This window comes from Monomorium pharaonis, chromosome 9, assembly GCF_013373865.1.
Source record: "Monomorium pharaonis isolate MP-MQ-018 chromosome 9, ASM1337386v2, whole genome shotgun sequence".
In the NCBI taxonomy this organism is placed as follows: Eukaryota; Metazoa; Arthropoda; class Insecta; order Hymenoptera; family Formicidae; genus Monomorium; species Monomorium pharaonis.
This window is the reverse complement of record NC_050475.1, coordinates 8879380-8898683: the sequence shown is the minus strand read 5'-3', so window position 1 is coordinate 8898683 and position 19304 is coordinate 8879380. Positions and strand designations below refer to the sequence as shown.

Genomic DNA, 19304 nt, shown 5'->3' with positions numbered 1-19304 from the left:
TTTAAAATCGCCTTTAGTGACGAGAATCCAATGAGTTACTCATCGTGCTAATTTTACACCGAACGATTTGCGAAAGTGGCGTTTCGTAGCTGCCACAAGTCACCTAAAATTAGGCGAAATTTATTCTGAACTAATTCGATCAAGCGCCGAAACAATAACGTCTGCCATATGGACATTCCGTCCAGACATATGTAATTAGACATATTTTCGCAATGTGGCTGAACATGTTTTTGAAGTCACCACCTTGAAAATAAGGTCGCGTCGACGACGGCGCCGAGTTATAATCCATTTCAACGGAGGAAGAAAGCTCCTGTCAAAGCTTATATTAGCGCATCTAAAATATGTACGGCCTCGTAATGCATAACGGGTTAGTTTGATTAATACATCTCTGTCGGATTTGCACCGCACTACGCAATATTACAATCGATACCGCATGGAATGTACACGTGCCATTCCACCGCAAATTGGATGAACACATTCGCCACTTAATAGCCCTGTGATAAAAGTGAATAAACAATGTGACTAGATTAAGATGATATGCGAGAGAGAGAAGAGCGCAAATATCGCGAAAGTAAACTCGACGGAAAGCGAATTGCGTAATTCTGAATAATTTACTGATTATTATCATATTTTAAATAACAGTAATATTATTTAAACGTTATTATTTAAAATTAAATTATTATACAATCTGTATATATTTAAATATATTAAATAAATAAATAAGAATTCATAATCATGGTATATTTTGTAGTATATATAAATAATATATATTGCTACCTCAAAAATATTTATTTTACTTAATTAAATAATCAAAATTTTGAAGAAGAGTAAACTTTAATCTTCCTTTCTCTTCTAGATATACATATTAATAATCTCAATGGTTTAAAAAATTGTAAGGAGACTATAATAGAATTAAAACAGAATTTTAGTATATAAAAAGAGGTGTATACAAAAATTAGAGTGGGCAAATACTTTTGAGCAATATATTTTGGTAAACATACAAGATTGAGCTCAAATACGTTTGCGACCTTATATAACCAAACAACAAGTTTTTAAGGATGATAATTATAAGTATTTTCTTAATTCTATTAAAATAATATTGTAAGTAATACAAACATCGATTACCGTCGACAGGGTCGAGCCAAACTTCTGCTTCTTTCCCTTCATGAAATACGAGCGCATCATGATTCCTGACACTCTCACGAAGAATTCCAGTGTCATTCTCAACCTAGCGAACCCCGTTCGGACGTTACCACTGCTGACAATATCTTAGTGCTTTTAGCATGAGCCCAAAAATGAAAATAAACAACGTCGAAGAAACCACCTGTTCCACTACTGCGTTTTTTTTAAACTTTTTCACTAAGTGATTTCCAATGTCTCTCCTCAGTTGTGTTGTGGCAAGAAATGAAATTCATATTATGAACGAAACTTCTTGTGTGAAAGTGAAATTTCTAAAATTGTGGCTGATAACAAATGCTAGTGGAAAAATGGAATGCTATTGAGATGCTATCCTCAACAAATCCTTTACGTGTCTAGCTTGTATCTCGAAAAAGAAAACATTTAGTACACCACAAACTCTCAGTTATCCATATTTTCGATATAATAGTTGTTTACTTAACATAATCGTTCATGGCATGAAAAGTCCAGGGAGAAACTTAACACTTTCGTATCAGATTTAATGTGTACGATGTAAAAAATCTTAAATCTCTTTATATATTTGTGTGTGTCAAATAGATAGACAATCGTATTTTCTGGTCAACAATATTGATTCCTTGGAAAGCTTCGTAAGTGTTTTCTTCAATACACAAGGACAAAAAGGAAGTTTTACTTCGTCTTTTAAGAAAAAAAATCGATTTATCAGAGCAAATCCGTGATTCTATGGTTCTGCGTTACGTAGAAAAGATTTCATCACCGATTCGAATAGACTTTAAATCGAAGCTTTTGCGGCATATCAGAACTGAAGAAGTATTGAACGGTGTACATTTAAAGAGCCGTCTTCTTGATCCATTGATCGCGACAGTTTAATACTTCGTTGACTCTGTCACATTCTCATTGACCATTTCCGTACTTCCGAACTATTTGTTTTAGTAAGACAGCATCCACTTTTGCGTTCAATTTATTTTATTATCTTGAATTGTCAAATTTCTAATCAAGATAAGAAACATTGAGATTTATTCAATCTTTCGTTAAGATTGTACACGAGCAATCTCCTGAGAAGAATTCATTTGATTAATTCAATATGGCACAAAAGTTAAAGTTTAAGTCTTCTTCAATTTCTTGGTTTATTTGTGTATCTCAAGGGAAAGGGGTTTCTCCTCTGAGAGTTTCTACGTAATCTTGAGAAATCTGTCGATGTGAACATTTTTCGATATACCTTGAAATCCCGATGATAATATTTGCAACCGTAGTGTTAAAACGAAATCTTGAATGTTGGCTCATTCCAGTTGGGTAGTCTTCGGGGACGTCGAGCAAGTTCCAACAAATTTCATAAGCTTTCCTCTACTTACATTTTGAGGTTTTCTGCTCCCAGAAGGGATGTGTTAAAATGGTAGACGATGACATTCATCAAAAAAGGTTATAAAAAATTCTTCGGATTTAAGAATACCAGTCTATTGATTTTTAAAGAACTTCATAAGACAGATTTTTAATACTACATTGGATTCCCTTACGATTTCATGATATGTCTTTCATTGTCGATATTATTTGTAATTTTAAAAATAGAAAGGAAGTCTAGCAGTTAAGGCAGTTTGAGAAAAAATCGCAGACTCCTCTTCAAAATGTTTTTTGATTGAACCGATCTTCATTTTCCATGGAAATTACGGTAATAACGGCAATTGTTATTGCTATTTCGTCGCGTATCGCAAAAGATCTTGTTCCAGTCAAGTGCCTTTCGGGGACGCTGAACGAATTCCAGCGGACTTCACGAAGTGATCTAATTTCGGCCGAACTCTCCACATTCTCGCCACGATTCTACGGCCGCACGCTCGCATACGCGCGACAAAACTAAACGCTCGAGAGATTTGTTTCGGCCAGCCAGCGCAACGGCGCCGAACAGTGTTTTCAGAAAACATTTGCCTCCGGTCCGCCTGAATTTACCCGCCCGTCTTCATGGTAAATACGGCGAACCGAGATTTAGGTACACAGGGGTAGTAAAAGTAGATCGTAAAAATTCGAATTGAGGCTAAAGGATAGGGAATCGAGATAAACATGTAAAAAGATTAATATCATATTGAAATATATTTTAACAATTATTGTCTCTTATGTGTAGCAAGAATATAAAATCTTTTAAAAAAATTTACGATCTTAAACATAATTTGTTCTTATATAAAGAAATTTTTATAACTTTAACAAAAAAAAATAGATTTATCTTTATTCAATAATAAATTTCATGAGTGAGAGGATAAGAAAAAAGTATAGAAAAGAAAATATCTTTAAACCAAGATTTAACATTTTATAATACTATTATTGTAAAAATAATTGTAACCTTTTTAAATAAGTGTTGTAATATTAAAATTCAAAAATATAATATTTTACCAATATTTGAGATTATCAAACTATCAATATTCTATTTTCTTTTGTGTAGATGTAACGAAAGATAACACAAAATATGCAAGACTCAATTAACGAAGAATGTACTAAAAACATTTTCGGTATATCTGTAACAATATTTACATAAATATTAATTTGTTTTCCTGTTGTGTCATAATAATTATATTGTATTATCATTAACTTCAAACACAAGCTATCGCTCTTCTTCAATAAAAAAGAATTAATTTATTCACTAATGGATTATATATCTGTTTTCATTTATACCAAATACAAATTGACAACGTCAGTTAATAATGCAAATGTAAAATAGCTATTGATATCTCTAAAATATTGGCTGCGAAAAGGGTGATCAATAAGTTGATTAATGCATAGAATCGCTAAGTTAATCTCGAACTCGCACGTGTTCGAATTTCACAGGAAATCCAAATGCTGTACTTCAACATCAATTACTTGTGCTTGTCAATTATTTATTAATAATATGAATAATAGATAATTGATCTAAAAAATAATTCCACAATTTAAAATATTCGTCGTTAGACGAAAAAATAGAAAAAAGCTTCTCCTTCATGTTGGAAAGACAAGAAAATTCCACGAGTTAATGCGTTTCTCGATATTGCAATCACGAAGACATAAGATCGCGAACATATTTCTGCCCCAGTATCAGGCGTGAGTCGTAATAAAGCCGTAAAAATTAGAAATAGGACGCGATAAATAAAAGTGTCAAGGCGCATTCGTTGATATTCGCCGATGGCTGATTCATCCAAACAATATCAGAATTCTCCTCTTTTATGTATAGCTTAGATTCTGAAGGAATTTTCTTCTTTCGAAATTTGTTTTTAGAACAATTCCAAAAAAATTAATTAAAAGCGATAAATATAATAAATAGAATAAGAAGATGCGTGATTTATGAAATAATCAAGATTAGAGATCAAGAAGACAATCACATCGATTTTATCCTACATAACAGCTAGCATAATAAAGGAGAGAAGGCAGTTATGGATACTAAATGTGGAGTGTATGGAATTCGCAATATCTCGTATACTATTTTGTCTTGAATTCTGGGGCTAACTGTCCAAAATTACCTCTTTACATACTGTTTAAAAGTTATAACGTGGTTACTAGTAATTAGTGTTTATTTGTGTCATAAAAAATGTATTTCAGTTGCAAGCCAAAAGTTTTATAGTTGTGTATTCTTTATATCATTTTGAGAAATATGTCGGGTATTAATTTTTTAATTTTAGTATAAGTTGAAGGACTTAAATATGGCTTTCAAATAATGTGTGCATACATTTGACGTGTAAAGTTATATTGCCTGCGCTTAGAATTATGCATCATTTGCGAGTCTGAATCCCATAAATCCCTGACACGTAATTTGGTTATACTTTTTAAGCTAATATTATTTGTTATATTATTTTCATAATACCTCAAAGCCGCAAAAGCCAAAGATTTTTTTATATATATTTCTGATATTTTTGTGTGATATTATGTACAAGATACCAATATTTTTGTAATATTGATATGCAAAATCCGTCAAAAACCGTTATTTTTTTATATTTTAGAAAAAATGATTTTGACAATATTTTTTGATACTGTTCCATATTCCTCTACAAATTCTATATTCCTCTACAGGTTCACAATTTATTTTCTTTCTTCCAAAAATTATTAATTATGTCCGTTATATTCGAACATCTTCTGCTTATATGATTGACAGAACTTTAACAAACTTGTATCGACAAGAATTATGTCACATAAATATTTATGGAATTATTTTCCAGTAAACAATTTGTCTTTACTCAATTCAGTTGATGTCAAATTGCTTTTTGGCGACAGCAATTTGGCGACAAGCGTATCATCAATCAAGCCTTGCTCGATATTTAGCACCTATTTACTGACAAGATTTGTAAAAAATTTATTATATTTCTGCTAACTCCTTTGTTGACAACATCTTGTATAACAAAATTTGTATAACAAACTTTCTAGCAAAAATTTGTAAATTATTTGCTTTGGCAAATTTGGCCGTCTGGATTAAATAAAAGAAAATTGTAATTTATCCTCTTCTTTTCTCTAATAATCCCATTACGCATTATAGATACGGAAAAAAATTTGCACTTCAATTCGTGTGATTATATGACATTGATTTAATAATGCATCGACCGTGTGTTAAGTGCACTCGGAAAGGTCGCGTTAAGTGATGGCGACTGACATTTTACGATCGTGTTCGATGAACCATTTTAACCGCGCGCCGATATGGCTAAGAAGAAGTGTATAGAAGCACAATATCGTTTCATGGTATTAAAAACGTACGATGCTACAACGTTGAAGGACAGATTAGTACCGTTCTACTAATTAACGTTCGTAGAATCGTAATCAAGATCGCGAACTCGCACGTGTTCATACACGGACAACAATTGATTCCTTTTTTCATAATTAATCTGTTAATCTGGTTCTTTTTCTCGTTTAATGAACGTAAGTAATAAGCGATGTGGAATCGCTCTGTTAGTGAAATGATGTGTGTATAATCTTCATTATTAAAAATTAATAAACTCACAATTATATTCTTATTCTGATAAATTTTTTAAATTAAATTTTTATGCTTTTGTAATAAGCTCGGTTTGAGAGATTAGACATAAAAAGAGATTTTTAATCATTTATCAAGTCGCTCTTACTATGATCTTCTTAAAAAATATATTTTAATGCAAAATTATTAAAACTGAACACAGAAAAATAACAATTCTATTGATAAGAGAAGCGATCATCAATTTTTTTTAATTTTAAGTAACAATCATCTTTAATAAAAAAGTCTATATCTTTAATACTTTTCCGCTAAAAAACAGTTAAATGTATTTATCATGATAGAAAAAATCACCAAGTATTCAAAAAAAGATTTTATACAATTTCGAAGAATGTTACAAAAATTTAAAAAAATCAGAATCACTGAATCACAAGCACAAATTAAATTTTTGTTTTAATTTAATATTCTCGATTAAAATATTAAATTACTAGTATTTGAAATAAATTTTGAATAAATTTGTTGCTTATGATAATCTTTGTGGCATTTATATGGATATATAAACTTTTAAAATATTTGAAACAATATTTTTTCAATTAAAATAATTTACAATGTTTTTCGGTGTATGTCAGAAAAATATAAGTTGCTCAATGGAACTCTTTTTTTTAATTTTTAATTAAAAAATTATTTTATTAAATTACTTTTCCATAACTTTATATGTACTTTAGTAATTATATTTTTAGTAACGCAACTTTTTCTATTAATTTTAATAGGGATAATTTAATATTATAGATAATTTCTGCTGTAATTTCCTTAAAGGTGGTGTGACATTGCACATGTTCGTCGTAAAACGTGATTATTGAAAGTAGTCAAGCAGGCGCCGAAAATGCGGTATACAGTGTTTTCAGGCATTCAGACTATAAATCGAACACCATCGTGTGTCGTTTTACGGGCGGAAGGTACGGGATTTAACTTATAAGTAAACATAATTCACTCACAATTTGTGAAAATGTGCCAAGTACTGTTTTTTTCCTATTAATTTAAAAAGTCACTCTGTATACTTTCATATAACTTTATCCAACTAGGTGATGATTATTGAAGTTCCTAAATTAATTAGACCTCAATTATTAAAACCTCAATTGAAATACATAAATTTTATTAGTTTCAAAAAGATTTATAATTTATTGCAATTATAAATTTTATAAAATTAGATTTATAAAATTAGAACTTGTAATCTATAAAATTAAAATAAATTGTAATGAATTGAACTCTTTAAATGGCAATTGATGTATTAACACTGATTTGCAGTGGTATACTTATAATTGTGATAATTAATGAGTATTTATTGTCTTTTAGTAATTTCAACTTCAGAATTAGTGTGTATTATTAAAAGATTAGTGTATTTATTTTACTGAGGGATAAGTTACGAGTATACTAAAGTCTACTAATCTAGAGTAAACTACAGTGTATTTTCACTGATTGCACCAACTGTAATTTAGAGAATAAATTAAAAAATTATAAAATTTATTTTAATGGACTTTGATAAAAGTTTTATTAATTGAAGTGTATCCAATTTAGGACAAGGTCTCATTAATTATCAAATAGCTGGATAAAGTTACGTAAAAGTATGCAGAATTTTTATTAACAGTAAAAGATGGTGACAGTACTTGGCAATTGCTTTTCCGTGTAGCAAAGTAAAAATAAAAAGAATAAGATTTGTAGGTATCTTAAATATATATCTATGAAATATCGTTCAAATTCTTTTTATTTTTACTTCACTACGCGTTTTATTTTCCTTTCAAGAGACAGTTATTACGTATCGATCTGATAACGATTATTCTATTGCGCGCTACATAAAACACAAGATGCTTTTATTACAGTCCGCGTTCTCAGAAAAGAACAATTTATTTTATCTGTAGTTTATCATCATATGAATCTCATAGTACTCGCAGCAATTAATTTGTATGTTGCTCTCGCGTAAGAATTAGCGTTAAAAAGTATATCTGATCAATTAATTTTATATTTAGCAGAAGCAATATGTACCGATACCGCGATTATCAAATTTAATTGCAGAAACAATAATTCATACATCCGAATATCCAATGTTAAATCATAGCAGTGATATTAAATATATATATTTCTAATTGCAGAAATTGTTGGCTTTCCAGATCGACATTATATGAGTTGTATAAAAGCGCATTTGCTTAATAGCATTCCCTTTTAACCTAAAAAAGGACATTTCTAACAAATTATAACCCGTAGTATCTATTTTTATTTAAAAAACTTTGGCGGGGTTACGAAGTTATAATTTAGTGTAACACAATTGTTGAAGACAAGGACTGTGCAATTTGCAACAGAAACAAGTTAGTCAAAATAACACGTGTGCAATTTGACATATGAAGCTAGGTATACACTTAACGAACGAACACCGAATGAACAGCGAACGCGGACGTTCATTATTGTCATTCGGCAAATGTATACGCCAAAATGAATATACAATGCATATAGAACGTTCGATTCGCATTCGGCACGATTCCCTCATGAGGCGGTACATACATCAAAGACAGTTGGTATGCGATGTAAAAGCGCTACGTACTGTTCGTTGCTGTTCGTTGCTGTTCGCGGTTATTCGCTCTTCGTACTACATATAACTTTTTCGATATTATAACCGATGTCACAGTAATCGTATATCATAATCATAATGCGTTTTAACGATTTTGTCTGCGTTCCGATATATCCTGCCAGGACTAAAAAGTAAACTTAATTGTCAAACGTGGACGTATAACGAACAAACATCAAATATGACCAAATGCTGATTTTCGCTACAATTGAGAAAAAGATTGAGAAAAAGAATGAACGACTTCAGAACACGAACGCAAATGTCCGAACGTTCGCCTTCGCTATTCGTAGATGTATACCCAGCTTAATATATCATCAAGAGGGTGATCAACTCTTAATTATTTAATTTCGATTTTAAAAAATCGGGATAGATAAAAAAATCGGGACGTTTAAAAATTAAACAATTTTAATAAAAAAAGTTAAAATTTTGGAAATAAATAAGAATTAAAAATAAATATCTTTTTAATTTAAGTAAGTAGTAAAAATTGTGTAAAGCTTGAAAATATATTTTTCTTTGTGACTTAGCAACACATTTAAGCATATCTTTATTGAGACATATTGATAAATGTCTTCATAAGTATATATACAGGGTGAGTAAAAAGTATCGGACCGGTGAAATATTTCGAAAAATATGGGAGATACGTTAAAATGTTTCAAACAAAAGTTGTACAGTTTAAAAAGGACTATATAATAATAAAATTTATTAAAAAAAAGAAAAATTTGTTTAAAGTCATATGGAGGTCACCGCCATTTTTTTTAATGGAACCCCCCTCGAGACCTTTTCAAAACACTACGATAAACTTTTTTTGGTTAAATACTTTTCGAGACATAAGTTGACAAAGTTCAAGTACCGCTGGCATTAGCATTACCCAAGGTGTACCACGCGGAGGTGGCCCGGTCAGATTTACACCTTGTGTGTGTGTGTGTGTGTGTGTGTGTGTGTGTGTGTGTGTGTGTGTGTGTGTGTGTGTGTGTGTGTCAGCAGAGATGAAGACCTCACGGTTCGTCACTTCCGTGGTATTTAATGACTTCAAACCCTCTCTGCTGTGTATATGTGTGTGTCTGCATGTGCGCGAGATCCAATTTCTAAATCGACAATTATAAAAACATTCAGCGTTTCACTGAAACAGATAGCGTGAAATATCATCCATGCAGCTGATCATATTAAGAAATATGTGATTTCTTAAATAAAATTTTAACGTGCGAAATCCAATTTTAAAAATCGCCCGCGCACTCGACGATGTAAATCTGTTAATGCCAGCGGTACTCGAACTTTGTCAACTCATATCTCGAAAAGTACTTAGCCAAAAAAAGTTTATCGATAGTGTTTTGAAAAGGTCTCAAAGTCAGCTACAAGAATATGTAATCAGAAATAGAGGATCCCATTTTAAAAAATGGCGGCGACCTCCATGACTTTAAAAAATTAATTTCTTTCCAAAATAAATTTTATGATTATATAATCCTTTTTAAACTGTACAACTTTTGTCTTAAACATTTTTCCGTATCTCCCATATTTTTCGAGGTATTTCACCGGTCCGGTACTTTCTACTCACCCTGTATATATATATATATACAGATTCGTTTAAGGAAAGAGAGTGTGTTTATTTCTTCCCGAGCGCGCGCGTAACAATATATATATATATATATATATATATATATATATATATATATATATATATTGTTACGCGCGCGCTCGGGAAGAAATAAACACTCTCTTTCCTTAAACGAATAGCTTTATTAGAGCAAACGAAAACACGTTAAACTCAGTGTCAGACCGAGAATCAACAACAACATAGTCGGCGTTGTCAAGCCGAAGACAGTTGACAACGCTCATAGAAAATCAATATATCGATTGGTCAGAACAGCTGACCGATCAAACTGGCAAGGGCGTAACAATATATATATATACATATATATATAATTTATTTAAATTTGTAGTTCTGCCTTTACATTTTCTATAAGTAATCTATTTCTATTGTTGCTCGAGATTCTGGTCTAAGAGCCTGAGATAAACCAAAGGTAAAAACTGATCGCATTAAAGAATCATCGAGCATTCGCTGAGCAGTTTTTTCCATTGAACGCAGTTATGGATCGTGTTTTAGGCGCGATAATTTACGCTTTACATTATAATAATCAGAGCAAATAGCGTTCCGCCTAAGGGTCTTTTAGGATGTCTGTAATGAAGATAAAAAATCAGAATATCCCGCAAAATTTGGGACGGTTAAGTACTCTGATCATTAAAAAAAATTTTTATACGGCAAGTATAAATATCCTTTTACCTATGACCTTCTAAAGTGTCAGTCGTAAATTGAGTCAAATAATATTTATATTTTATATAAGTGAAACATTATTTATGCAAAATAATTATTTCATTATTAAAAACAAGTGTGGATCTCTATTTAGAAAATAATAAAATACAATTTTTTTAAAGATTATAATTCGTAATATATTATTTATTATTATAGATAATATTAATATTTAGCTTAAATACAGATTAACTTCAACAAGTGATCAAAAAAACAATATTACTAAGAGCCCACAGACATTAATAATGTATCAAGACATAAATCCTTGTAAAAGAGATACCCTTGAAACCATATTTTTCATAAAAATTATGAAAAATATAAAAAATAGTATTTTTTAAATGTGTATATATATATATATATATATATATATATATACGTGTGTATATAACTTTTAATATATTATTTAATAGTACAAAATTAACATTTAACTTAAGCCACTGGTTAACAAGTATTAAATATAATCAGCTTGGTTATAAATACTAATTCATTTAGTCAATAATATATGTCAGTTATAAGTTTGAAAATTCGTTAATCGAATTAGTCATAAATAGAGAAATATTAGTAACAATAATAATAATGAAATGTAATTATTAAAATGTGGCACTCTGGCCAATTCGCGGCTACATTGCATAATTTTATACTGAGTATATACTGACTATACAACCTCGTTATTATTATAATTTATTAATAAAATTTGATTTATAGGATATTTAACTTTAAATTTAGAGAGAGGAGGGGGAGACGCGATCAATGTTTTTCAACGAGACAGTAGCCTACCAGAATGCATCATGTGTACATATGTATTCTGAAAATAGCAGTAACACAGTCTACCACTGAGGGATAGGCATGGTAATGCGATGTTTATCCTCTTCGCCATAACTAGCCCGTAGTATGAAGTCGTCAACGATGTTTTCATTGAAAACAATGCGTCTTCCCTGATGAAAATGGTATTGACCGAGTTAATCGAAGAAACTCAACGGGGAAACATTTAAACTTTACCAAATGATCGACAAGAGAACTGGTTACAAAATACACGGTTTCAATTTCCCGTTCGGCATTTTGTTTTCTCTTTTTCAACACATTGTATTTATATCCTGCAAACCTTCTTTAAAATTTAACTGCCATTATTTTATTATAAAGATAATAAACTCGTCACTTAATTTTGCCAGGCGGACATATAAAATATTTTCTCTTACTAGTAAGGTAGCAATACTTTTTCTCATTAAAAAAGTATAGAGAAAATATTATTTGTACAAAATCAAAAGATACAATGTACGAGAGAGTATATAGTTACTAATTTACTCAATAATGCATTAAGGAATAGCGAGTGACTGCGTAGAAAAGCTCCATCTATGGATCGATTTGCGCTTAATGATTAATAAAGCTATCAGTCCATCCGTAGTGCTTTGAGACTTCTTTTAACTATTTACTTGCCAAAGCTCATACGTATTTTTGTTCATCAAATTGACGTAATTATTAGCTGAAATTATTAGCTTAATTATGTCAATAATTAGTTGCTTAGAATAAATCCCGCGTATGAAAACAGATATATATCAAAACAAGGAATATATTATTCTTATCTATTATAATAAGATGCATGATACCAACTGAAATCGGTTGAAATCCCTGTTATGTTAGAACCGCGTCATATACATGTAATATAACGATCAATGCGTTACCAAAAATAACTCGTAACCATCTTAAAGTATTCATGTTGTAAGAATTGCAGAAAAATGTCAGACGCTGCCTATGTTCTCCGTATCTTCAATCATTTTATCGGCGTTTATTCCATCGTTTTAAATCTAAGAAATATCTAAGAAATAATAATAATAATGTAATAATATAATAATATAATAATATAATAATAATAACTTTATTAAAGAGATTACAAATAAGAAAAGAAATATTAAATAAAAGAAAAAATAAAATAAAGTAGGAAAAAAATGCAACTTAAAAAATGCGGCATTAACATAATGTTGCCTTAAAGTTTAAACATATAATACAATAGAAATAATAATGATAATAGCATATATGCAAAAATTCCAATAAAAAATTACCAATAAAAAAACAAATGTTAAAATTGTAAATAAAAAGTAAATGTTACTTAAGTGTTTACAGTATGTTGCTATCAAAATTGCAGCAATTAAGTCTGCATTTCCGCATTTGTTGGCAAATTAATGGTTGTTATGACACCTTTGGAGCAAGTTGCCAACAACATGCCGGTAAAGCTAAAATCATTATCATTAAAATGTATACTGTTGCTGTCATGTTACTATAATAATTAACAGAATCACACACACAATGCTATTATATTGCCGACAATAATATAATTTTAACAATATCTGTTAAACTAATGACAAGATATATAACATACATTGTTGCTCACATGTTACTTTAATATCAATATTTTCAAAATTGTTAAAAACAAATATAAAGCAAGTTATCAACATAACTAATCATATATTTGCGTGATTTTCCTTAGCATACTTTATTACTTGTGTGTGTGTGTGTGTGTGTGTGTGTGTGTGTATGTGTGTAAAAAATAATAGCAAATACAAAATAATAAATATAAACTGAAAAAATGATAAAAAGTATAGTAACTTGCAATTTGTGCAACTTTATTACGGCTAGTATTTATTTGGATGTCACGGAATACCTCTTTTCTAAGTGCACCCTTCAACGGCTGTTGTTGCGGACCCCCATTCTCCAGCAACAGGCTCTTGGTACTACCACCTTTGACCCTGACGCTGCTCCATCTTTGTCGCGGCACATCCGTCACTCTCTCGCTACGGTCGCCATCCCGCAACGAGCCGCCCTTAACTCGTAGGGCACTGAGAACCGCAGTCGCAGTCGTAGGCGTAGGTGCGACCGGGACCTCGAGTTGTCCCAAGAGATGTTCCGACATCGCTCGCGGAGACTTTATACAGGTCATCGTTGTTGAAGTGAGCGTGTTTGGTGATGGAACTGACTTCACCAATAGATCTTTGCCTTCCTTCTTCCACGTCGTAAGCTTCCTGCTAAGGGACAGAGTGTTTGGTGCTGAGATCGGCTTCTGAGATGAGCAAGGAAGGTCGTCAGAAAAAGTATGGATTTCGTTAATCACGTGGGCGTTTTCGTTAATCACGTGGACGTTATGTTGCTTCAGGGTGATTGCTGCTGTTGCACTGCAAGAGGAATTCTCATTCAAGCCCGGAATCTGATCTTCCGGCGCCTTAGGATAATAATCTTTGACTATGGAGGATCCGGAAGTGGTTACGACCCTCCTTCTAGCGCCAAACTTGGATATTCTATTACGACAGACGCTCGATGTTGTTCTAATGTCTTCTATCAGCGTGTCTCTCTCTTCGGATGACAACTCGCTTTCCTCTTGAAGATCCGAGGATGTACTACCGCTGATCTTGATTGCAAAGGAACGTCCGTTGATACCAGTCGAAGTTCCAGCCCCCCTGCGACACTTGGAACCAGTGTTGATGTTTTCGCACAGCTGACCGTGCAGCAGGCTGTGCAGGTCGCGCTCGTACGATGACGAACTGGTTGTCGACGTGCCACCGCCACCAATCTCTATGGATACCGGTTTCCTCGTCGTGCCGTTTGTCGATGTAGATCTCGGCAGGAAATCTCGTTTTCTCCGTGGGTGACCTTTGATCTCCGATCGCGCACAGGCTTCGTCGTTCTCCAGCGAGAAAACGAATCCACCACGAGTGTTTCTTTCCTCGAGCCTCGACTCGTCGCGACGAGAGTGCCCTCGATCCCTCCTCTTTTTCTCCGTGATGTCGTTGATCTCTTCGCGGCTGGATCGAGGACCCTCGTCGGAAACGCTGGACTCCGCAACGCTCGAGTCTTGCCGTTTTGTCTCGATCGACGGAATCTGCTTCCTTCTTATCACCACTGGCGGTGGCCGAGTGGCCACGTTGATAATTGTTGACTCAATCGATTGAGCCTTAACCGCATACAACGCTATATGTTCGTCCCGCGATTGGGACGAACCCGGGGGCTGGGACTTCGACAGTTTTTCCTTAAATAGCTGAATCTTGGCGAAGTGATTATTACAGTCTCGCTGTCAATCGCTTTCGCGTTTTTTATTCTCGGCACGATGCCCGGGCGCCGTATTTCGACGAATCCGTCGAAAATCCGTGAATTAATCGTTATTCACAATATAAGTAAGGCAAATTTAAATTTAATAAAAGCAATTGTTATCGATTATCTGATTATTGATATTTTTTTCGCAATGCAAAAGACACGACAATGCAAAAAAGAGCATTGATTAAAAATACGACGCTTTGAAAGACTGTTGGGTTAACATTCCGTTGCGCTTCTTATTTGTGTCTTCTTTCTAGGATGTGTCCTCTTTGTGCTTCAGTAAAAATCAAATCAAATGACGAAGCAGACTTTCTTTTGTGCTTATTAACCTTAAATGTGCATTATTATTAGGACGTGTACGCATCCATAAAATCACTTAGCCAACTCGGTCTTACAAACTCTGTGTGTGTATTCGTACACAAGAATTACTACTGGTAATTATTGTTAGTTTTTTATTGTCTCTACGTCCCTAACGTAGAAACAAAAACTTCTTAAATATCGCAATCCACGTTTTCTCTTGTAATAAATAATTTCTCTTCTGCGATGTTTTTCTCTTAATTAATTAAAATGTTTCTTTTGCTTCAAAATATTAGTAGAAAAGATTAAAGGATAATTGTGTGTACAATAGGCTTAAACTTAACTTTCTTCATCGGTGCGTCGCGACAACTTCGTTTAATAATTAGCAATAAGTATGGATGGAACGTGACGATAGTCTCAGTACGGAAAAGATAACTTTCGGAATATCAGTCTCAATTACCCTCTTCTTCCTTTTCACTTTTATTTTCCCCAAAGCCTACGAAAATATTATTCAGCAAAATCGAAATTGCAACGGAATGTAAAAAGAATTTTCCTCGCTCAGCACTTCAATTACTGCACTTCGAAATGCAAAATGTAACAGATATTTAGCGTGTCTTAGTAAGACGCAACTGGGAGGCGATAAATAATTGGCAATTAAAAATTCGGTGCAAGTACAAACGTTCGTGTAAGCCCCCTCGACAACGAGACACTAGAATTTCGCGGAAATGATTCACATTCGTCGACGTCCTCGATGAATTTGGCACGGGCTAATACTCGAGAATCCTCCACGTATGCGCGAGGCGACATACCGTCTCCACGACGACGATGACGTTCCAATTTCCTGTCAATGAAGATATGGTATCTCGTGAATTTCCTTAATGATCAAATTAAATTAGATCCAAACAGAAGGATCCTTGGCCTTTGCAAAATATCGGCCAATTAATTGATCATTGGGCGTGATCAATCCTTGTGATGAAATTCGCTTTTACTATTTATGTGTAGATCATAAACCAGAACGTCAAAGGAGAGCTCATCCTAAACTAGGTTTCATGTTTCCTCTCAATTTAACAGCCAGATTTATCAATGAGAGAATGAACAGACTTACGATAGATCTCAGATTGATTAATACGGCAGGATGAACGCGCGTGTTTCTATAAAACTTTAAGTAAAACAGTTTTCTTAATTTCAATGTGAGCTCGAAGCTCGATGATCACTTGCATTTCGTTGGATTACGCATGTCACGAATATCGTGTATAGCGCGAAGACGTTTTTCTTTCTGGCTTTCTCAAAGTTATGTGTCTGTTGTGATATCGCTCTACTACGGTTCGCAGTTGTTCGGATTCGCTTAACTGATCGACAGGACGGAGTGCCTACGGTTGACTACCGACGAGTCCATACTTGGCATGCTACACCTGGTGGCCACCAGTAAGATCAGGGACAATGTCTCTAACCATAAACACGCTCGCACAGTTTCAGGGAAGTATACGCGCCCGCGAGGTCCAATCGTCACTAGGGATATATTGCACATATCTATCTGAAATTGTCCGATCGCGACTCACAGCTATGCAGCGACAGCGAGCTCGAACAACACACCGATCTCCGGCGTATGCGATACGCCGCGATGGTTTCGCAAACACCGTCGACTGCAGTCGACGCGTCCCATCATTATCCCAGCGACGAGTCCAGTTTGACCCCCGTACGAGCGCACTGCGGCCGAGCGACTAACACAAGAGGGACGTTCGAGCGGAGGCGCGTCGTGCGCTTCGGAGGGTCGCGATCGTTGTTCCAGCAGACATTTCAACTTCTCGTTTCCGGGAGAGGGAGAGACAGAGACAAAGAGAGAGGGAAAGAAAGGGGAAGAGAGATAGATAGAGTCAGGGAGGAAAGAGAGAGAGTCAGATCGCAACGACCTTCTGCTAACCCTCGATTAGCTCCTCCATGCGCGCGGTACTCCCTTCTTCGCTTCTCACCCTCGGTCGTGTCAATGCCGGAGGCAGTCGACTTTTTCTATGCCCTCAACGTCACGTCGCGTCGCGTCAGCTTCGTTTTCGATATGCGCGCCGCGCTACCTTCGTTGTCCTCACCGCCGCCGCCGTCGCCGCCGCCGCTGCTGACGACGATCCACCTGTACTCAGGTCCCTTATTGATTGGCAACCGAGCTTCGCTCGCGCGCGCAACGCGCTTCTCTACGCAGACTCGCGTCCGCCAGAATCACCCCGAGAGGAGAATGCGCGACGCCGCGCGGCGCAACGCAAGGCGTAGCAAACGCGGGACGCCAGCTGACGCTGCTGGTCGACGTCATGCGGGACACCATTGTGGAGCACAGTGCGTTATGAGAATACAGAATGCTTCCTTGCCAGATACGATTGTTAAAATGTGTCCTAGACTCGTATAAAGGGTCACGTAGATAACAGTTTCTGATTATTGATTCTGTCTCCCTTTCCAAGACATGAAAATGAAAAGGAGAAAAAAGTATTTCTTATCAGATTGAACAAAGATTTCTTTCCGCATTCCTTGCCACAATATAGAGGGATAGGATTAGCGATACTCATATCGCTAAATACGAAATTATATGTTAATTCCATGTTCTGCATGGAAAAAAGCATTTCTCTTGAAATTTGTCCTCAAAATCGTTTACCGTCGATTATAAAATTTGATTAAATTTGATTAAATTTCACTAAAATTGTAGAATATAATTCTCGAAAGTTCCACGACCATAATTTTGAGGATAAATTCTAATAGAAAATTTTCTCTGTGTACAACTCTTTTCATAATTTATATAAATTTTATTAACGAGCCTACGTATTTTATTTAAATAATTGCTAAATGTCGTATGAAGCGTAGGTGCGTCGTACTAAAATAAGTATCTCCTGCGTAGATGTTCATAAATGAGATATACAACTGGGTATGTATTTATATGAAAGCGATATTACGAACATCATTCTTAACAATTTATAACATGGTCCAATATATGCAAACAGCTGATGTTATCAGATATACTGCACTCGGTCATGCATTCTTGCCAAAAGGAAGAAAGTTATGTAGCCTGCTTTCCGATTGCAATTTATTTTACTCCTGGTTAGATATATTGTACTCCTGATGTCTCTCCATTGAATGTGCTATAAATTTCAACAACACGGTCTTCCATCGACCGTGAGCCTTTGAACGATCCGTGCATTGAACGGTCAGTGCTTCTTCTATACAGCGCGCGGCAGCTACAATAGTTTTATTTTTGTCAACGAAAAAAAACGCGTAAAGCGGAGAAACAGCGCATGATTAAGACCATGGAAAAAAACCATACTTTGTCCTCCGTTACGGAAACTATTTGTTTTTCCCTTTTTACTCTATTTTATTGCAAAATGAGAGCATTTCTTGACGCAGTCGTACGATCAAATTTCTTATTGTAACAAACCATTCTGTGTTATTTCTCAGTCGCTATCTATTGTGGAGCCACATTATTTTTTATAGCGCACTTGTAATCATACGATACTACTGCTTTTTACCGTCTCGGAAGTCGACCGCGACCTAGATAAGGATCTACCCTCGAGTACTTTTTCCCGATAGAAACTTGAGATACACACCTTCTAATTATAGCTTTATGAATACGCAATTCTTTATATTACATGTCGGCAGACAAATGGAAGATAATTAGTTAAGCTGATCAGTTAATTCAAATCATTTAAGAGGTAAAACCACTGTAGAAACCAGTGAAAAAACCCAATATTTAACAATTTTTTTTATAATAAAAAATAAATAAAATAAAAAACCTCTTTTAAGGTTTCCATTCTACATACATTAAAGTATCTAAAGTAATTTAAAAAATTTTTTTTATTTTAAATGGCCGTTGTATAGTTCCTTATGCGTAGCTACATTTTTTTTATGTTCTTCCGTGGCTAATAGCACATTTCCTGAATGGTTGCACTTAGAACAGAAAACCCAAAATT

General features: G+C 34.1%; 1 protein-coding gene across 12 annotated transcripts in view; it reads right to left on the bottom strand.

Annotated features, from left to right (window-relative positions):
- Positions 1-19304, bottom strand: part of LOC105831066 (potassium voltage-gated channel subfamily H member 2) — a 179066-nt gene that overhangs the window by 25793 nt on the left and 133969 nt on the right. Inside the window, exon 1 of one of the 12 annotated variants that reach the window (XM_036291886.1) lies at positions 13640-15043. The exons of the other annotated variants lie outside the window; for them this stretch is intronic. Within the exon in view, the coding sequence (XP_036147779.1) occupies positions 13640-13915 (276 nt within the window). The 5' untranslated portion in view covers positions 13916-15043. Of the gene's footprint in view, positions 1-13639; positions 15044-19304 lie in introns of those variants that run through there. 12 annotated transcript variants of the gene reach the window in all.